The sequence below is a fragment of the Antechinus flavipes genome, chromosome 3 (genome assembly GCF_016432865.1).
Source record: "Antechinus flavipes isolate AdamAnt ecotype Samford, QLD, Australia chromosome 3, AdamAnt_v2, whole genome shotgun sequence".
In the NCBI taxonomy this organism is placed as follows: Eukaryota; Metazoa; Chordata; class Mammalia; order Dasyuromorphia; family Dasyuridae; genus Antechinus; species Antechinus flavipes.
The window spans coordinates 494,390,516-494,409,519 of record NC_067400.1 but is presented as its reverse complement, the minus strand read 5'-3'; the positions used below and the strand labels follow the sequence as shown (position 1 = coordinate 494,409,519).

Sequence of the window (19,004 nt, the reverse complement as noted above, 5' to 3'; positions counted from 1 at the left end):
TGGCACATGAAAGTGATTCATGCCTTGGTACATGATAGTGATTTTTACAAAGCAATTTTTAAGCAATACAAAGTTAAACTAATTCTTTAAAACCCAGTAGATATAGCAAAATTACCATATAATACAGATGTAATAAAGAGAATTTTTCTTATTGCATAAGAAATGAAGAAAATGTTAGAGATTCTTGTATTTTGGAATTGAAGAATTATATGTACTGTATTTGTACTATTTGACTTATCTCTCATCCCTTTTTTGAACTCCTTTTTGGTATACAAAACCTACATTGGCTGAAGATACAAGGTGATCACTTGGCTATTCCTAAAGGTTGTTTATGAGAGTGTGTGTGTGTTTCATGGTGTAGGGGAAATATATCAAAAAGTAGCTTTTTAGATCATATGTTAAGGCTTGCTGAGTTTTTTACATCTATTATCTCCTTTGTTCCTTATAACAGTGTCATGGGTAGGTACCTACAGGTATTATTATCTGCATTTTCCTGTTGAGGAACCGAAGGTAAAGTAATCGAGATCATATAGCTTGTAAGTATGAGAGTTGTGGTTTGTACTGAGGGTTCTTAAGACTAAATCCAGCATATTTTGCATTATATCAAATTAGCTTAATACATAGACAAAAACTATGAAAGAGAATTTTATCAGCATAGAGTTCAAAGATGATTTTCATTAAAAATTATGTAAAATTGTTATCTAATTTTCATTGTTTCAGTCAATTTTAAAGTCTTATTGAATTATTTTGATTAGATCCAGTAAATTAAAAAGAAAAGTCCCAGAAATTGCTTAGAAATAAATTGTTAATAGCACACTGACAGCATTTTACTACCTTCATCCAAGTTGTTACAGATAGGTCCAGTCCTGAGAAATACCAGGGAGGAGAACAGTTTCGTCCCAGTGAATAACCTCACTTGACATTATCACAAGGATTATGTAGGAATTACAGTTTTTGATGGGCTGACCTCTTTAATAAGCAATCTGAAATATAGACAGCATGTTCCAGTATGCCATTTAAAGAAAGTTATGTCACATTCAAACTGTCTCAGTTCTTGTAGTCATTCTCAGAGATTTCCAGCCATGCAAGTCAAGTACAGTTCCACCTCCCCAGAATGTATTGGGGTGATACATATAGACAAGTATCAAAAGAGGTAAGCACACAGAAATGTATTGCATTGCCAAGCTTGTTTACTGAATGAATACAAGGAAAATTGAAAATGTTCACCCAAGCAGCTGGATAGAATTTGGAAAACATTATGTTTGATTTCTTGCCATATTTGGTGAACTATTTAAGCTAAACATCCTCCTTATACACTCTTTAAGGCACTTTTGTATGTTTGGTCAATGAGATGACTTATAAAGATTTGCCAGATTAATGTCCTTAAATAATAATGTACTATTTAATTTTTAGTCATATGTCAAATGACTCAAACTGGTGTATTTTTTTGCCTGTCAATGAGGCTTTCTTTTTCTGGTGATTATCTAAAGTTGAATCAAAATGGGGTGGAGGAAATCCACTCATTTTCTGTTATTCTCTCAGTTTTATCATTCCTAATAGGTCATTTTCATATTGAAGAATTTCACCAAGCACTTGAACTGTATTATCAATAGTAATTTAGTTCACCAAACATAAAGCTACTATTTGTTGTATATTGTAAGAGATAAAAAATTTTGTATTAAATATAATTTCAGTCCCTGTTGCGTTTATGGCCTGGTAAGAACATATGACAGATAGATAAATAATTATGATACAAAATAATATAAGATAAGCACATCAGAGAGGCCCAGAGTGCGTGTTAAGTCTATGAAGAAAATGTCATTATCTCCTTAGATGAAGCTGGAAGATGGAGAGGATTTTAGGAAGACAGAAATTCCATTAACAGAGCAGGAAAAGGTATATTTCAGACAGGAATTTATATGAGCAAAAGCACAGTGCCAGAAAGTGAAAGATAATCCTAAAGAACACTGATCAGTACAGTTTGGCAGAATCTTAGGCTATGTACAGAGAAACAGAAAAGGTAAAATTGGACAAGTAGATGTTAACATTGAAAATGGTTGGAGAGGGCAAATAGCTATTAAGGAAAGACATAGTGTTCCTGCATGTGTCCACAATTATTAATTATCCCCCTTGGGCTATTTAAAGAGCACGGCCCCTGACTGTGTTTGTAATAGTGTTTAGCAGTTAATGAGTGACACTGAACTAGATGAAGGTTGGTTGAAAGGAAAGAAATTGAGACAAGAGCATGGAATACTTATTAAGTACATTACACATTGGGTAAATAAAGATATTCAAGTACAGAATCTTAGAATTAATATTTGTTGAATGTTTATGAGGTAAATACATATTTATAACTAAGTTCATATGGGATATATGGAGAATGGACAATGACAGGAGGCCCCTATCCAGATAATTGGCTGGAGAGCTTGTGGATCTTGACTCCCAGTGCTGATCCCTGCTGAGTGCTTTCAATGTATTTGTTGCTATGAAAATCAGACCCATAGTACTAACAGATGTCGCTATGTGATTGCCTTGTTCTGAACTGCTAGTAATCTCCACATGGGAAAAGAGAACAGTTAGAATTATAGATACAGGATATGCAGAAGAAAGTTGGGAGATCTTTATCAGTAGGCTAACATCAAATTTCATAAATTCAGATTTATCACAGACCTTTGCCTCCCTGAATAAGAATAGCGTCTACCAAAAAGTATTCAAAATCCAGCTTTTTCTTGAAGATCTCTAGTGAGAGACAAGCCACTAACTTCTTCAGCAGCTCATTCCCCTTTTGTATAATTCTAACTATTATACAATTTTCCCACGTATCAAACCTGAACTTGCCAGTTTGAAAATGGTTGTTGTAAAGAGCTTTGAGTACCAGGCAAAGGCAAAAAGTTTGAATTATATTCTGAAGTCAATAGATGTCACTGAGGTGTTTGGGTAGGTTAGCAATGTATTCGTATTTCTGCCTAAGAAAACCATCTAGACTTAGTGTGAAGAATGAATTAGAAGAAGAGAGAACAAAGAAGATTTTTTTTTTTGAGGAGGCTGATGCCTTTTGGCATAAGTTGTTATTATAATCATCATAATCATCCTAGTTGTGTAGATATATTATGCCCAGTGGAGAGAATACTGGATTTGGAATTAGAAAGCCTTAGATTAATCTAGACCCTCTAATCTTTAAAATCACTTCTAGCTTTAAAATCTTGGGATTTTGTGATCATCAATAATTTTCATAGAGATTTAAGTTTTAAAAAGCATTGTTTTTAAACATTGTTTTTTAAAAAGCTGCATCCTTAAAGCAGCCCTTTACAGTAAGTGTTATTTTATTCACATTATATTGAAGAGACTTGAAGAGTTTGTGAATGCCCAAGAACATATAACTAGTGTCTGAGATATATATATATATATATATATATATATATATATATTTATATATATATATATATATATATATATATATATATATATATATATACATATATATATATATATACACATACACACACACACACACACACACATACATACATATAATCTGGGTCTTCCTGACTCCAAATTAGTAAGGCAAATTGTTATTCACTTTATCCACATTATCCATTGGGCCATGCTACCTTTCAGATCAGTAATACCCAAAGCATTTGCAAAACTACAGGGAAATGGCTGAAATTCTGGTATTCTTTCGAATATCTCTTATAAACCAAGTGCTATAGGTGTCAAGATGAAAATGTTCTCTTCTAAGAATGAGCATTGTATTTAGTGCTAATAATAATAATAATAATTCATGCTTATATAATACACGAAAGTTTACAAAATGATATCTTCACAACAGTTCTGCTAGATGACTCATACAAGTATTATTATCTCAACTTCACAAATAAAGAAGTTGAGGCTCAATTCAAAAGAAGTTAAGGAAAGTAGACCTGAATTAAACAGCTAGTATCAAATTGAACTTGAACATGGCTATTCTTGTGACTGACTTTAGTCGATGATTTTCTCTCTCTGTACTACATTTGGGGGAGTTTAAGAAGTTTCTTGAATTTGAAAAAAGCTTATGAGAATGTACAGAATTTCAAAACTTGGTGGAGGAGAGAACATTCCATATAGAATAATGGTAAGGAACTTGGAGGTAATAAACCAAATAGTGTTTGATGTGTTTGGAAAATACAGATCTTGTTTAAGCATAGGGGAACAATAAAAAGATGACTAGTAATTAGATCAAATTTTAAAGGGCCTCCAATGTGAAAGTAGATTTCTATAAATTTAGTAAATTAAATTCAACAAGGATTTAAGTAAGTACTTATCATGTGCCAGGCACTGGCGATTAAAAGACCTTTTAGATAAATGTTTAAAGCCTAATGGGTAAGAAGAAAAATGTTAAGGAAGTATAAATTTTAAAAATTGTCATAAAATAACTGGGGAATTGTTGCTTTACTAGATAGGAGCACAGGAAGAGGGTATTTGTATGGCAGTGGAGAATGTTTTGATTTTTTTGTTTTCCCCCCCAAATATTAAATAGATTAGTCCAAGGGATAATAAACAAATACTGAAAATTTCTACTTTCTATACTATACTTAGCGAATGAGAATGTTTTACTTTTCTGTCCTCAAAAGAAATTTTGATGTTCTTTCCTCTTGATGTTTTCACAAAGCTCCCTTCCAGGTGAATAATATCTGTTTGGGCTGTTTGCTTAGCCACATTCACAGTTATGTTTAACTCCAGAGCTAGACCCTTAATTTCCAGAACTAATTCTGTCCCCAAAAATAAAATATTAAAGCAAGAAAGACACGCTTAAAAAGAAGACATCTTGTTGGCTGCCCTATGTGGTACCAGTAGCTTGGAGGCAGATGAGGAAGAAGTAAAGGAAGAATGGAAGAAGAGGAACAAGGAACTAAAAATAAATCTGAATTTGAGTTAATTTTGAGCTCTTAATTGCTGTCATATATTCTTCTCCAAATATTACCACTTGACCTGTCAATGCAGATTAGTTGATTTTCAAAATTCATTAAAAGAGTTATGGAAGAATTGTTCTACTTTACCTGTATTATTTTTTCCTGTTTTGCATTGTTAATTCCTAGGGTTTGTACTAGTTTCGTAGACATTCTTATACCAATAAACATTTTTTCTCTTTATTCTTCCATAATTATATTTCTTTTACCCAGTTATAACACTCACTTATGTGATTCAAAAGAATATCCTCCAAGTGGTCCATCAATTGTGTTATCTTATCTTGATCTTAACTTAATGTTTAGAATATGACAGTATCCAAATTTTGTATCTTGATTGATAGAATGCTGTGTTGTCATGTCATGTTCTAGGACATGCAAATTCTACTCTAACACAAGAATTTATATGACCTAAGCAAATCACTTAATTTTTGTGTGACTCAGTTTTTTTATCTCTAAAGGGAAGATTATATAATCTCTCTGTATATGACAAAGTTGTCATGACAAAATGAAATAGTAATTATGGGGCAGCTAGATGGCACAGGAGATAGAGCACCAGCCATGAAGTCAGGAGGACCTGAGTTCAAATTTGGCTTCAGACACTTCACACTTCCTAGCTGTGTGATCCTGGGCAAGTCACTTTACCCCAGTTGCCTCAGCAAAAAAGTAAAAGAAAAGAAAGAAAGAAAAGAAATAGTAATTATGACATTTCATTGGTATATCATCAAAATCAGCACTAATATCTTCCCATTGTGGTGAAAGATTTTTAACAGTGGCAAATAGAAATCAATCAGGTAAATGATTTGTGAAACACTTTGCCTGGCTAAATGGATTCAAATGTTTGAGAGCTGCTATTCTGTTTAGAATCTGTATTCTCCTGAATTATCCCCAGTCATCTTGATACTTCAATGAGAACCTATAACTTGGCTAATTCCTAATATATCTTTTACATCAACCTTCTATCTTCTTTCTTGGCCTTATTTTTAATTACAGCACGATGTGCATGTGTTTATGTAAAATTATATGCAATAAATATCAACTTATAGTGACAACTTTCACTCATGATTTGGGTCTCCAGAGGGTAGCCACTATTTTGAGGTTCAAAGACACCTATGGATATCCTTTCTTAAAGCAACAGCTCCTCAGCTTCTACTAGTGTGTTTCCCATTAACAGTCATGCCAGTAGATACAATTAGATCAAAACAGAGCCATTCAATAAGAAGGCATAATAACAATTGTTGCAAAACATTTCCCTTAATAAACCTAAAATAGTGTCTGACATAAATGCACATATTCATCCATGGAAAGAAACTGTAGTGAATAGTGGAATACATGTAGCCAAGGCAACTCATAATTAAAGAACTGTAAAATTTTGATGTTTTTTCCTCTTAATGTTTTCACAAAGCTCTCTTCCAGGTGAATAATATCTGTTTGGGCTGTTTGCTTAGCCACATTCGCAGGTTATGTTTAACTCCAAAGCTAGACCCTCAATTTCCAGAACTAATTCAACTTTTCTCTTGGCAGGTAGATAAAAATATTCCACATGTGACATGGCCAAGGAATAATACCAAAAAACTGTTTTCTCATTTTGAGTGTTCCTTTGCTACTTTGTCTATGATCTCTTAAACATTGATACTCCTGATGTTTCAGGTCATGATCCATCTAGTTTCTTATCTGTTACTTTTCTCTATGTCCTCCTATAAATATTCCAAAGATAGAAATCAAATATACCAGAGACTTTGCATAATTATGTATTTATAATAAGAGGTTTTTCTGTCGAATCAAAAAATTTGAAATCATTCTAGAAAAAAAGAATCTTGAGTCCCTGATCAAAGTACCTTAAAATTCTTCTAAAAAATTGAAGTATTCCTATAATGTTGATAGAAATGACTGAAAAGCCATATATGTAATTTTATATATATAATGTTACATAATATGATAATTAATTAAAATATAAGTGGGATTTTAATATATTCTTTTCTTAACCTCTTCAGAAATATTTTTCTAAATAACATGATGACAGTTTCTGTTCTGCCTTAGATTACTGAATATCATCTCCCAATTACTGATCAACTTAACATTTTTCCAACCAGTTTTGATGACATGTATACTTTTGTTCTTCTTATATTTATTTCACATTTTTGCTACCATTTTTATTCATTTATGACCATAGCAAAAGCCAAAATTGTGAAACAATATCTTTTTGTTATTATTATGATTACTATTATTATTATTACTTTGAAATCTATAACTTATTTATTGGGCCTTAGCTATTGTTTACTTCGTAGCCATAGTTAATCAGGTACTCACATGTCAAAATACTCTTTTCATGTCCAGAACTTTACTTTATCCAACTTATGGTTTTCCAGAAACAATGCACTGGTAAATGGATAATCCAGACAATATTTGCCCTAACTAAATAGTATTTAGGCCAGTGATAACAGTAGTCCATGTTTTCCATATATGGGTGTTTACACATGGAAAACATACATGTACATATATGTGTATGCATACATACAAATAGAAATAATATGGGGGAAAATCACAAGTCATCTTGAGAATTGTATCTTTTAAAGTTTTTTTCTATAATCTTTGAAATTGGGTACTTTTTAACAGTGTTCCTTTCTGAAATTAACAGGTTAGATTACTTATGAAGAAAAGATATGTTTTTCTATTCATGGTTAAACAGTAGTCATTAATCACTTCTCCATATAAAGTCTTTTTACTTTAACCAGCAATCCAAATGTATTTTTACCTGATCATCTTCAAGGGAAATTTGATCTCAGTGTTTCCTTCTTTGTGTAGGTGTATAGTAATATATAATATTATAGTTAAGGGAATAATATGTTACTGTATTCGAAATGTTAAAGTCAATTTAGCAGTGCCCAACTTATCACTGGTAAATACTGTAAAAAGGAAAGAAGTTGCAGTAGTAATCATTCTATGCAATTTTGCAGATAAGACAGTAAATAGTGATAATTTGGAAATACTCAAAATTTATAGTACTTCAAGAAATTTTAGCTTTGCTGTTGTGTAATAAAAATTATTCTTATTTTAGATCTGGTGACCAAAAAATGCACAAAAATTTCAAATTCAATAAAGTGTAGAACATTTTCTAACATTTTCTAAAAATGTAGAACATTCACTAAGAACTAGAGCTATAGAAATTGGAAGACCTAAACACTGCTTACCATTAAAAGTATCAAATAATTCACCTCAATGCAAAAAAATAAAAATATATGTTAACTACAAGATAAGATATTTGAAAATTATGAAATCGTTTCCCATTGGGAACATTTTCAGGTAGTGTTATAATTGCTGATGATAAATAGAACCATTTTTGAAAGTAATGAATTTGTACCTGGTGGTATCAACAGACATGTTATCTTTAATAGTCTTCTTATTCAAATCTCACTTCCTATAATTATGTTAGTTTCCATTTAATATAATATATAAAAAACCAACAAAGGAAATAAATTATTAGTAGGGTAGAAAAAGCACTTGTAGTAGGAGGGCCTACATTCAAATCGTGACCCAGTTTCATGGTCACTGTGTAATATTTACCAAGTTACTTAATCTCCCTCGACCTTAGTTTTGTGAAAATCCAGAATTTCAAAACAAAGTTAAAAGGTACATATTCATTTAAAAATACCTTAGCATATTTTAAGGTTCAGCTTCCTTCTGGTGCTTTAAAATTTCATTTTACATTCTTCTTAAAGATATGTCTATCATGTAAAGTAAGATAAGCTTAGAGGGGAAAATCTCAATATTGTTTGGTTTCATATATATAAAGGCAATTTATACCATGTAAGGGGCAGCTGGGTGGTGCAATGGAGAATGCCAGATCTAGAGTCAGGAAGACTTCCTGAGTTAAAATATGGCTTCTAGTTTAATGATCCTAGGCAAGTCATCCAACCTGCTTTTCTTCAATTTCCTCATTTGTTAAAGGAGCAGGATAAGGAAATGGTAAACTATTCCAGTATCTTTGTCAGGAAAAATCCCAAATTGAGTCAGGAAGAGTAGGGCATGACTAAAAAGCAACTGAACAATAACATATGCCATATATCAAGATAGAATAATTGGGTTGAAAGCAAGATAAAGTAAGAAAGTCAAAGAAGTTGTCACTTCCATGAAATGCTATTGTATTTTCTGTTTCTGAGAAATTACTTCTTCCTACCCTTTTGAACTTTTTTTCTTTATATCCCAACTTCTTCCCTTTTGGATTGGATGTACAAAGAGATCCAAAACTCTTTTCTTCTTGTTTGTATGCCCCTTATCTAGAAATGGGAGGTATTTTAAATTTATGAATAGATACCAATAGTTCTTTCCCAGAGATCACTGCTTGACTGGAGATCTCAAACATCATCAAGAAATGAATCACTCCATTTTGTTCACCACTAATAGCTGGGTGTGGCAAGTTTTTGTTTTCTGAAATTTTGGGACAATACTTGGAACACATCTCTTGTAAATAGATTTGAACATTGAGTTTGCATAAAGTAATTTTAATAAACAATATAAATAAAATAATAATGACTAATTCAAAATTACTCTCATTTCTGTGTTTATTTTTCAGTTGGATTTATTAGTAATTGGCATTTGGTATTGTAATATAGTTTGTGACATAAGATTGATAATGTCTTATTGCTGTACTACTCATATAACTTGATAAGAATTCACAGTATTTTTTTAGATCTTACATAATGAAATTATTTTGGCCTATATTAATTTTTGCATTTGATTTCTAGGATTCCGTAACTTGCATATTGATGATCAGATAACCCTTATTCAGTATTCTTGGATGAGTCTAATGGTGTTTGGATTGGGGTGGAGATCATATAAACATGTCAATAGTCAAATGCTATATTTTGCACCTGATCTGATACTTAATGAGTAAGTATATAGTAGCTTGCCTGTTAAGAGTTTTTTGAAACAATTAAAGTTTCATATTGTTTAATAATTCTAAGTAGGACAGTTTGGAGATAGGGTTAGCTATCGCAAAAATAAAAGAATGCTTTTCAAGAAGATAATTTGAAAAACATTATGTCATTTTATTTATATCATGATGACCAAGAATTCTCCTTTTCATCTCTTATGTTTGAGCTTTAAGTAATTTTCTCAAAATATTTGAAATGTTAAAGACATAAGTCTAGTTGTCTAGTATTATTACTGAAGTTAATAATAATAGAAAAGGGAGTATTATATGTTTTTAAAAACTAAAATATAATTGAACATGAAAAGAAATAGATTTTTTTCCTACTGGAAAGAAAAATGAGAAAGAGCATAAGCAAACTAACTTAGTAATATAAATTTCTGTAATGCTTATATCTATCATGAAGAAAAATCTTGTCACAAAATAATTTTAATTGTTAAAATAAATTATAATTGGCAATTTAATCTTGCTTATTTCATTTGTTTTAATAGTGACCTTTCAAAATTATAATTACTAATGCTTATGTAAGTTTTAAGGTTTGCAAAGCACTTTTACATAATCTTATTTCAACTTCACAGCACTATGAGGTTGGCACTTTTATTGTGTCCACTTTACAAATGAGGAAACTGAATCTGAAAGAAGTTAAATTACTTTGCCTAAAATTATGTAATGAAGCAGGATTCAAACTCATTTCCTTCAGACTAGAAGTCAAGAACTATACTTCTGGATATTGAAAGGAATATTTAAATTCTAAAACAAAATACCATACATTTCAGAATTCTTATTTGATCTTACATGTTATTTTAAACATATTAGCCTATGCCAATTTAATTATTACAAAGTTACTTTGACAAAGTTTTTATAAGGTTAATTTTTGTAAAACGAATATTTTCCATAAAATTAATTGCAACACAACTATTAATATATGCAAACATTTCAACTAGGAACTGTGGGCCCCATATTGAAAATCCTACTATATAGTAATTTGTCAATTTCCTGACTCTTGGAACTCTACCATATTTATTGTACTCCTAAGATGTGAATTTTTCATTTTCCTGAACATCACTTCATTATTCACAATTCTTAGAATTTTACTCCCCTTCTGTTTTAGTCTGTGAATTTAAATTATGATTCAATAGAACATGTAATTGATGCCTTTTAAAATTCTTTGTATTTGTCTACCTTTGCAAAAACTTTTGCATTTACATTTCTAACTTTCTAGTAAGATTACCCCAATCTGAAAACCCTTTATCTTCAAAGCTTTAGGTAACATTAAAAACATTCTTTTCCTGCTTTATGAAACAAATTTTTATTGGACTTAAAGTTCAAATATTCAATTTATTTGTAAATGAAAGTACCTTGTATGCAAAAAATAGGCAAGATTGCTTAGTGATATCACATTCTCTGAAAATATTATAATATTCAGTTTTCTGAGACACTGTATTGCTGTTGTTTTATTTATTTATTTATTTTTATTTTTTGTGATGTTGCAAGACAGCGAATGAAAGAATCATCCTTCTATTCCTTATGCCTTACCATGTGGCAAATCCCACAGGAGTTCATGAAGCTTCAAGTTACTCAAGAAGAATTCCTCTGTATGAAAGCATTACTGCTTCTTAATACAAGTAAGTAATTAACTGTTAGGGTTCATTATTAAAATATAAGACAATATAAGGTTTATTTGGGGGCAGCTAGATGGCTCAGGAGGACCTGAGTTCAAATCTGACCTCAGACACTTAACACTTCCCAGCTGTGGGATCCTGGTCAAGTCACTTCACCCTAATTGCCTCAGCAAAAAAATAAAAATAAAAAATAAGGTTTATTTGATGATCATTTATAGTATCTGCTAAAGAGAAAAGCACCTGGTAATATGAGCATCATCTTGACATTTTTAGTTTAGTTTAATAAACACGGATTAAATAAGGCCAGGTATTATGCAAGGTGCTGGACAAAGAGACCAAAAATGAAAGTCTCTGCCTCGAAAACATAGAGTATCAAAGAGAAGCAACAGTTTTACAAATATAGGATGATGGGTGTTGGGCTGCAGGGGAATTCACTCATACCAAGAAAAGCCTAGCATTTGAGTTGTGCTTTGAAGGAATTTTAGAGAGTACTCAGATCATAGAGATAGTTTGGGATAATGCAGGGAGTAGGAGACCTCTGGGTGGCAGAGTAGAGCCTCAGCCCTCGAGGCAGGAGGACCTGAGTTCAAATTTGGTTAGACACTTGACACCCACTAGTTGTGTGACTCTGAGCAAGTCACTTAACCCTGACTGCCTCACAAGAAAGAAACAAAGAAAAGAAAAATACATGAAGTGGCAGAGCTGACATAGGAGAGTAGCAAGAAGCAGTACAGCCAGTTCCCCAACACTCTGCCCTCCTCTCCCTCAACAACAACAATCTCCAAACAAACAAAATTATTTGAAATACTCTGCTGAATGCTAATGAGGAAACTGAAGGAAAAGTAGCAAATTGTTTTTGTAATATAAGTCTGCACAGAAGACAGACCCAGAGGTCCAACCAGCAACTTACCAAGTGCATAGAACTCCAGTGCCCAGGAATAGGCTGTGCACTGGGCAAGAGGGGATCCCCGACTTGACAACAGGTACCAGCTGGCAGCTCTGTGGCCCATCATCTCATTCTGCACTGCAGGGTTAACTGAGGAAGGCTCTATGCCACCCTGGAATGCATATACAGTGAGGAGCAAGAAATAACCACAGTAGTGTGACTCAGATCCCAGAAGCAGAGCTAGGTTTTGGTTCCAGCTTCCATTCTAAAGCCTACAGAGGAATAAGCAAAATAAATATTTCACTCCAAAGAAAAGTTTGCAGTTCTGGAATTGAACTAGCAGAATTTCCAAAATAGCTGATAGTGTCTAAGTCCAACACCAGTGTACTGTTGACTCAGACCAATTTGGAAGTACTGGAAGTTTACATATCCTTAGCATGAGCTGTCCCTAAGATCTTTTGATAGGAAACACTTAATATCCCAAAAAAGCTGCAGCCAGAACATCCCCAAAATGCTCAGCACTAACACCAAAGTTGAAGTCAGAAAGTAGCCTGGAAGAATGAAAAAATAAAAAAGAACCCCAGTGTTTTAAAAAAAATACTATTATGGTAGCCGTGAGGCTTTAAAACACAACTTTAGAAAAAAGAGAATGACTCCAAAACATCTTCAAGCAAAGCATAGCTTTACTACAAAACAAAATAGAATTCCTATAAAAATAAAGTAAGATGTTTTGTTGAAGTTTTTTTAAGACTTAAAATGTTTTGTAAGTGAAATGTGAATGCTAGAGAAAAATAAAAAGAAATGAGAACTATGGAAGAAAGAACTGGAAAAGGAATCAATAGCTTAGCACAAGTGGAACAAAACCTTGCCCAAGCAACAAATCTCCTGAAAATTAGAATAGACTAAAAAGTATCCTATGATTCCAAGAAAATTTTAAACTGAAGATATGGGGAAATGTAAAGTAATTTCATGGTAAAAATAACTAACATGAAAAGCAGATCACAAAAGAAAAAAAAAAGAGAAACATCTAATTACTTGAAGCTTATGACCCCCCTTCCCCAAAGAAAACCTAGGCATTTTATTTAAAGAAATCTTAATCAGATCTCTTAGATTCCGAAAGCAAAGTAGAAATAGGAAAAAAAAAAACAAACACTAGTTATTTACTGAAAATGGTGAAAAATTAAAAGTCCCAGAAACATTTAATCCAAGTCCAAATCAAGACCAAAAGAATATTGCAAAGAATTTCAATACCAAGGAGCCACAGTCAGTATCAGTATCATATGCTACATAGTAGCCACTCTAGAAAGGAGCAGAGAGTTTGAAATGATAGTCCAGAAGAAAAGACTATAAGCTTACAAAAAAAAAAAAAAAGAATACATGACTCAAAAAATGAGTGTTATTCTACAAAAGAAAAATAATACTTTTAATAAAATAGAGGAATTCAAAGCATTCCTAATAAAGTACTAAAGCTGCCCTTCACTCAGTAGAGAAATAGGAAGAATAGGGAAAAAGGAAGAAGGAGGAATAAAGGGAGGAGAGATCGAAGGAAAGATTAATCCTAAGAAAAACAGACTCTAAAGATGTATAAAAATATGTTAAAATGTTAATAAAAATATGTAGAACTAATTTTTGAGGTATTAAAAAGGATAACCATAAATTAGGACATATAAATGTCCAGAAATGGTTCAACAATTTATGACATTTAAATGTGATGGAGTATTATTTTATTGTAACAAATGAAGGAAATGGTTTCAGAGAAACCTGAAAAGACTTGATTGAACTGATGCAGAATAAAGTGCGCAGAACTAGGAATATAATTTAAACAATAATAGTAATGTGGTAAGTACAAAAAATCTGCAAGCATTTAGGGCCTCTGCTCAGCACAATGACCAACTTAAATTCCAGAGGACTACTAATGATATGCACCATCCATCTCCAGATAGAGAAGTAAAAGGCTGAGCATATAGTCCCTTGATTTTACATGTTTGTATCAGGGTGTTTTTGTTCTTTTTTATTCTTATTTGAGGGGAACATGAGTAATAGAGAGCATATTTTTGCTGATTAAAATTTTAAATGAAAAATTTTATGTGTAAAAGTGTAAGGAAGGATCTTTGTTGCAAAGTACAAGAAAACCATATCATTGCTCTTATTCCATATCTTACCTGAGATAGAATAAAGTGTAAGAAGGCTAGAACAAGGAAAACACCAGTTTAAGAAGAACTTTAAAAGTAAGACAGAAGATTTCATTTTCAATCTTAGAGGAAATAGGGTACCACTGATTTTATTGAACAGGAGAATAATATAGTCAGACCTGTTCTTTTGGAGAATCATTTTAAAGGTCAGAGAAGTTCATATTTTATCATGAAAGCAGGAAGGAGATACTAAAACCTCCTGAAATGGAAAGAGACATCGTCAGGTTTGTATTTTAGAAATATTAGTTTGATAACTGTATGGAAGAGGGATTAGAGAAGGCAGTATCTACTAGAGGCCTAGAACCACTTAGAACAGAATACTATTGAATATTCAAGGCAAAAGGAACTGAATGAAACATTCCCCTTTCTCAGAAAAGAAGTGATAGATAATAGATGCAGAATGTTATACATATTGTTAGATATGATTAATCTGTCAGTTTGTTTTACTTACCAGTTTTTCATTGTTACATGGAAGAATTCTGGAGTTAAGAGTTATTGGGAAGTGAGTATTGTAAAACAAAACCAATCTTTCCCCCCAAAAAAAGAAACTACTACCAAGACCAAAAAAATTGTCTTCAATGTCTCACCATCATCTTTAGGATAAAATACAAACTCGTCAGACTTGCATTTGCCTCTCCACAGGTTGTCTTCAATCTATTTTTTTCAGATTCATTTTATAATACCCAATTCATAATAATCATAGTCATAGTATTCAATTCATAATTAAATTTGACATGCATTCCATCATTTTCTGTACTTCTCTAATTGGCATAATTGTTTTTTTCCCTGAACTTGATATTCGATCTCCTATCCATTAGCCTTTATGCCTTCACACAGGCCTTCTGTGATCCCCTAACATTTCTTTCCCTCCTAAAATCACCTCATTTTCACATTTATTTATTTGCTTATTTATTTATCAGTTTATTTGTTTGTTTTTGTTTATAAGTACCCCAGTAAATATAAGCTCCTTAAATAAAGGAACTTGTATTTTACATTTTATATGCTTAATACATGGCAAAGCATCTTGTGCAACAGTCAGTACACAAAAGACAAACATCTATTAAATGTTGATTATGCTGGGGATGCAAATGCAGATTTAAAAAATGACATTCTGTACTATCAAGGAGCTTGCATTCAAATGGGGGAAGACAACACATAAAAAAGGAGCTGAAAGGTAAGAAGAAATCCATGTAGGGAACTGGGTGGATATCAAGAAAGGGGGATGGCTTGTCTGTGGACTTTCCCCAAATTGAAAGTCTTGAGACAAAGTAATCAATTGGAGAAAGTCTTACAGGAGTGGTATTGGGAGACAGGTGAGGCATGATATCATAGTATACAGTAGCAGGGATGGTTGGTCAACTGAATTGAATTAATTGAATTGAAAGTGATAGAAATCAAAACTTGAATGTTAGCAGTAGAAAAAAGAAAGAGTTAGACATGAAAGATGTTATGGATCAAAACTAAGTTTGTAGAGGTTGACAAGAAAATAGTTGGCTACCAGGTAGCAAATTTTTAAGGCCTTGGAAGCTTATAAGAAGTGTACTTATCGTATATGTATATGTATATGTATATTTAGGCATCAAGCAGATTTTAATCTATATTGATTAGGAATGTATGGCAGTTCACACATCAATGAAATCAAGAATCATTTGAGGTACTGAAGAAATCAATACCCACTTTTCACCCCATATTTCATTCATCTCACTATCATTTTTATTGCATAATTTCTAGCTTGATACTTTTTTAGTTTTGAAGTTTAGATTGGGAGTCAGTTTTTGAGTAGTAGAGTGGAATGGATATAATACATTTGTGACAAACAGATAAAATAACAATTTAGATATACTTTTACTTCCATGATCATCATAAAAATTGTCACTAGGTCTAAGAGAAATTATCCCAGCCATTATGGACCTCTTTATTTTGGGTATTTGCATCACTTCTTAAAGGGTGCTTCTCTACATTAATGGTAGATCTCATTACCATTAAGATTAGGGAATCTTTAAGCTGTGTTGGTGTGTTTTTAGTAAACCGAATGGAGACTTAAAAACCTAGAACTTTTCTTTTAATAGATAAAGATAATAAAGGATTTCTCATAAGTGCATGTAATATTAGTCATTTTGTATGATGTTTTGAATCTTTCATTTAAAATAATTTTTGGAGTTGATTAAATATCTTAAGATATTTTGTGTTGAGTAGTTAACTATTATTTTTCAACAGTTATTATGAGGGTCAGTATTATTTTCCATTTTCAGATAAGGGTATTCATTTGCCTAAAGCAAGGTATTTAGTTTTATTTACAAAGGATACCATTTTAGTACATCCTGATTCACATCAGAAATTTGTTCCACTTATGTGTGCTAATAAAATGGGCTTAAAGAAGTAGTCTGTATTAAGCTTCTAAGGGCAGCTAGGTAATACAGTGAATAGAGTTTCAGGTATGGAGTCAGAAAGACTCATCTTTCTGAGTTCAAGTGTAGCCTCGACACTTAATAGCTGTGTGATCTGTGCAAGTCACAACCCTTTTTGCCTCAGTATCCTCATCTGTAAAATGAGCTGGAGAAAGAAATGGCAAACCACTCCAGTATATTTGTCACAAAAATTAAGTAGGTAACAAAGGGTCTAACACTGCTGAAAACAACTGTATCAACATAAGATCAAATATCTAAATATTTATAATCATATATATGGTTGAGTGGTTGAACTTTTTTCACCCTTTTATTGTATTTATCAGCATACACATAGAATATATGCTAATAAAATTAGATCACAGGACATGATCTTCTGTAACAAAACAGATAATTGCAGATTTTTATTGGGAATTGGATGTTGTGTAGACTTTCTCTGACTTATCTAGTTAGTTCAGTGCACTAAAAGAAGCTTTGCACATGTTGTCACATTGCCATGGAACACAGTCTTCACTATTAATTGGAATCAGTCTATAGTTAGATTTAAAAAAAAAAAAAAAAAAAAAAAAAGCAAATCATGACTAGACTGTCAAAAAATTTCTAAGGTACTATTTTCCCCAAGAAATGTTATCCACAATAATTATCTTCTTTTAGTTCCATTGGAAGGACTTAGAAATCAGAACCAGTTTGATGAGATGAGATCAAGCTACATTAGAGAGCTCATCAAAGCCATTGGTTTGAGACAGAAAGGAGTTGTGGCTAGCTCACAGCGTTTTTATCAGCTGACAAGATTTATGGACTCCCTGCATGATGTAAGTGTTTTTCTTTTCACATTACCAGTAACTGACTCCTGCATTTCTTTTTTTTAATTATTCAAACTTAAATTTAAATTTGCATGATTCCTTCAAAGTTTTTACGTATAAATATTGCAGAAAATATAGTTATTTATACCATGTTGCTGTAAACTTATGCTATTTATTTGTCACAGATGGATCAAAATAATCTTCTTAAAATCTTTATGAAAAAATTCATATATTGTAGAGAACATTTTCATTTCTGACTTTGAGAGAAATTATAGTACCACTTACCTAAAATGCTCCTTAATTATTCTTGCCTGTTAATAGTATATTATTATTTTTAAAAATAGTTACTCTGAGTATGTTGTGTCTTTTTTTTTTTTACCTATTTCTTATCTGTTTGTCAAACAAAACAGCTTGTGAAACAACTCCATCTCTACTGCTTGAATACATTTATCCAATCCCGGGCACTGAGTGTTGAATTTCCAGAAATGATGTCTGAAGTTATTGCTGCACAGTTACCCAAGATCCTTGCAGGGATGGTGAAACCTCTTCTCTTTCATAAAAAATGAATGTTGATTTTTTCTTCTTAAAATGGATTATATTATGTGGAATTTCTGTTTTGTTTTGGTCAAGATTTTGGTGTCTTAAAATTTTTAAATATTCTTCTCAGCGCCTTATACTTGTAATATAACATGCAGAGTAAATTTAAGAGAGAGATTATGGAACACAAATGTGTTTACTTTATAAAGCATAATTGGTATTTTGTAAGTGTTTTATGTACTCATATTTTCCTTTAAAATTCACAAGATTGGAAAAGTACTTTAAATTGAATGTTAAAATAAACTTAATCTGCATTTTATTTCATAGAATTTAAAGAGAACTTTTTTTTTCCCTTTTCATCTAACAGACTTCAACCTAAAGGACAATTGTACAGTCAATAAAATGTTCATTGCACACTTTGCTTCTATGTAGCTCTTTTTTGATTCCTCCTGTTTACCTACTACCTTCGTAGAAACTGTTCTTCCAGTTTAGTATTTCTCAGTCTAAGAAGCCATAAAATCTGGTGGTATTACACACACACAAATACAAAACACACACCCCAGAACTGTTGCTGATTCGCATCTAATTAGCTGTTTGGTGGAGTGATGCATGTGGCTTGTTACAAGTTTTTCTCCCATAATATCTGAACTCTTACTCTCTATTTTTACTCTGTCCTTTCTTCTTTG

The 19,004-nt window shown here is 32.0% G+C and overlaps 1 protein-coding gene across 2 annotated transcripts in view; it reads left to right on the top strand.

Moving 5' to 3' along the window:
- The window catches only part of PGR (progesterone receptor), an 88,194-nt gene extending 69,460 nt beyond the window's left edge, over window positions 1-18,734 (top strand). Inside the window, exons 5-8 of one of the 2 annotated variants that reach the window (XM_051986850.1) lie at window positions 9,689-9,833; window positions 11,368-11,498; window positions 17,633-17,790; window positions 18,192-18,734. In XM_051986850.1, the coding sequence (XP_051842810.1) occupies window positions 9,689-9,833; window positions 11,368-11,498; window positions 17,633-17,790; window positions 18,192-18,347 (590 nt within the window). In that variant the 3' untranslated portion in view covers window positions 18,348-18,734. Of the gene's footprint in view, window positions 1-9,688; window positions 9,834-11,367; window positions 11,499-17,632; window positions 17,791-18,191 lie in introns of those variants that run through there. The other variant, XM_051986851.1, reaches the window with a different exon arrangement.
- Window positions 18,735-19,004: the final 270 nt, after the last annotated feature.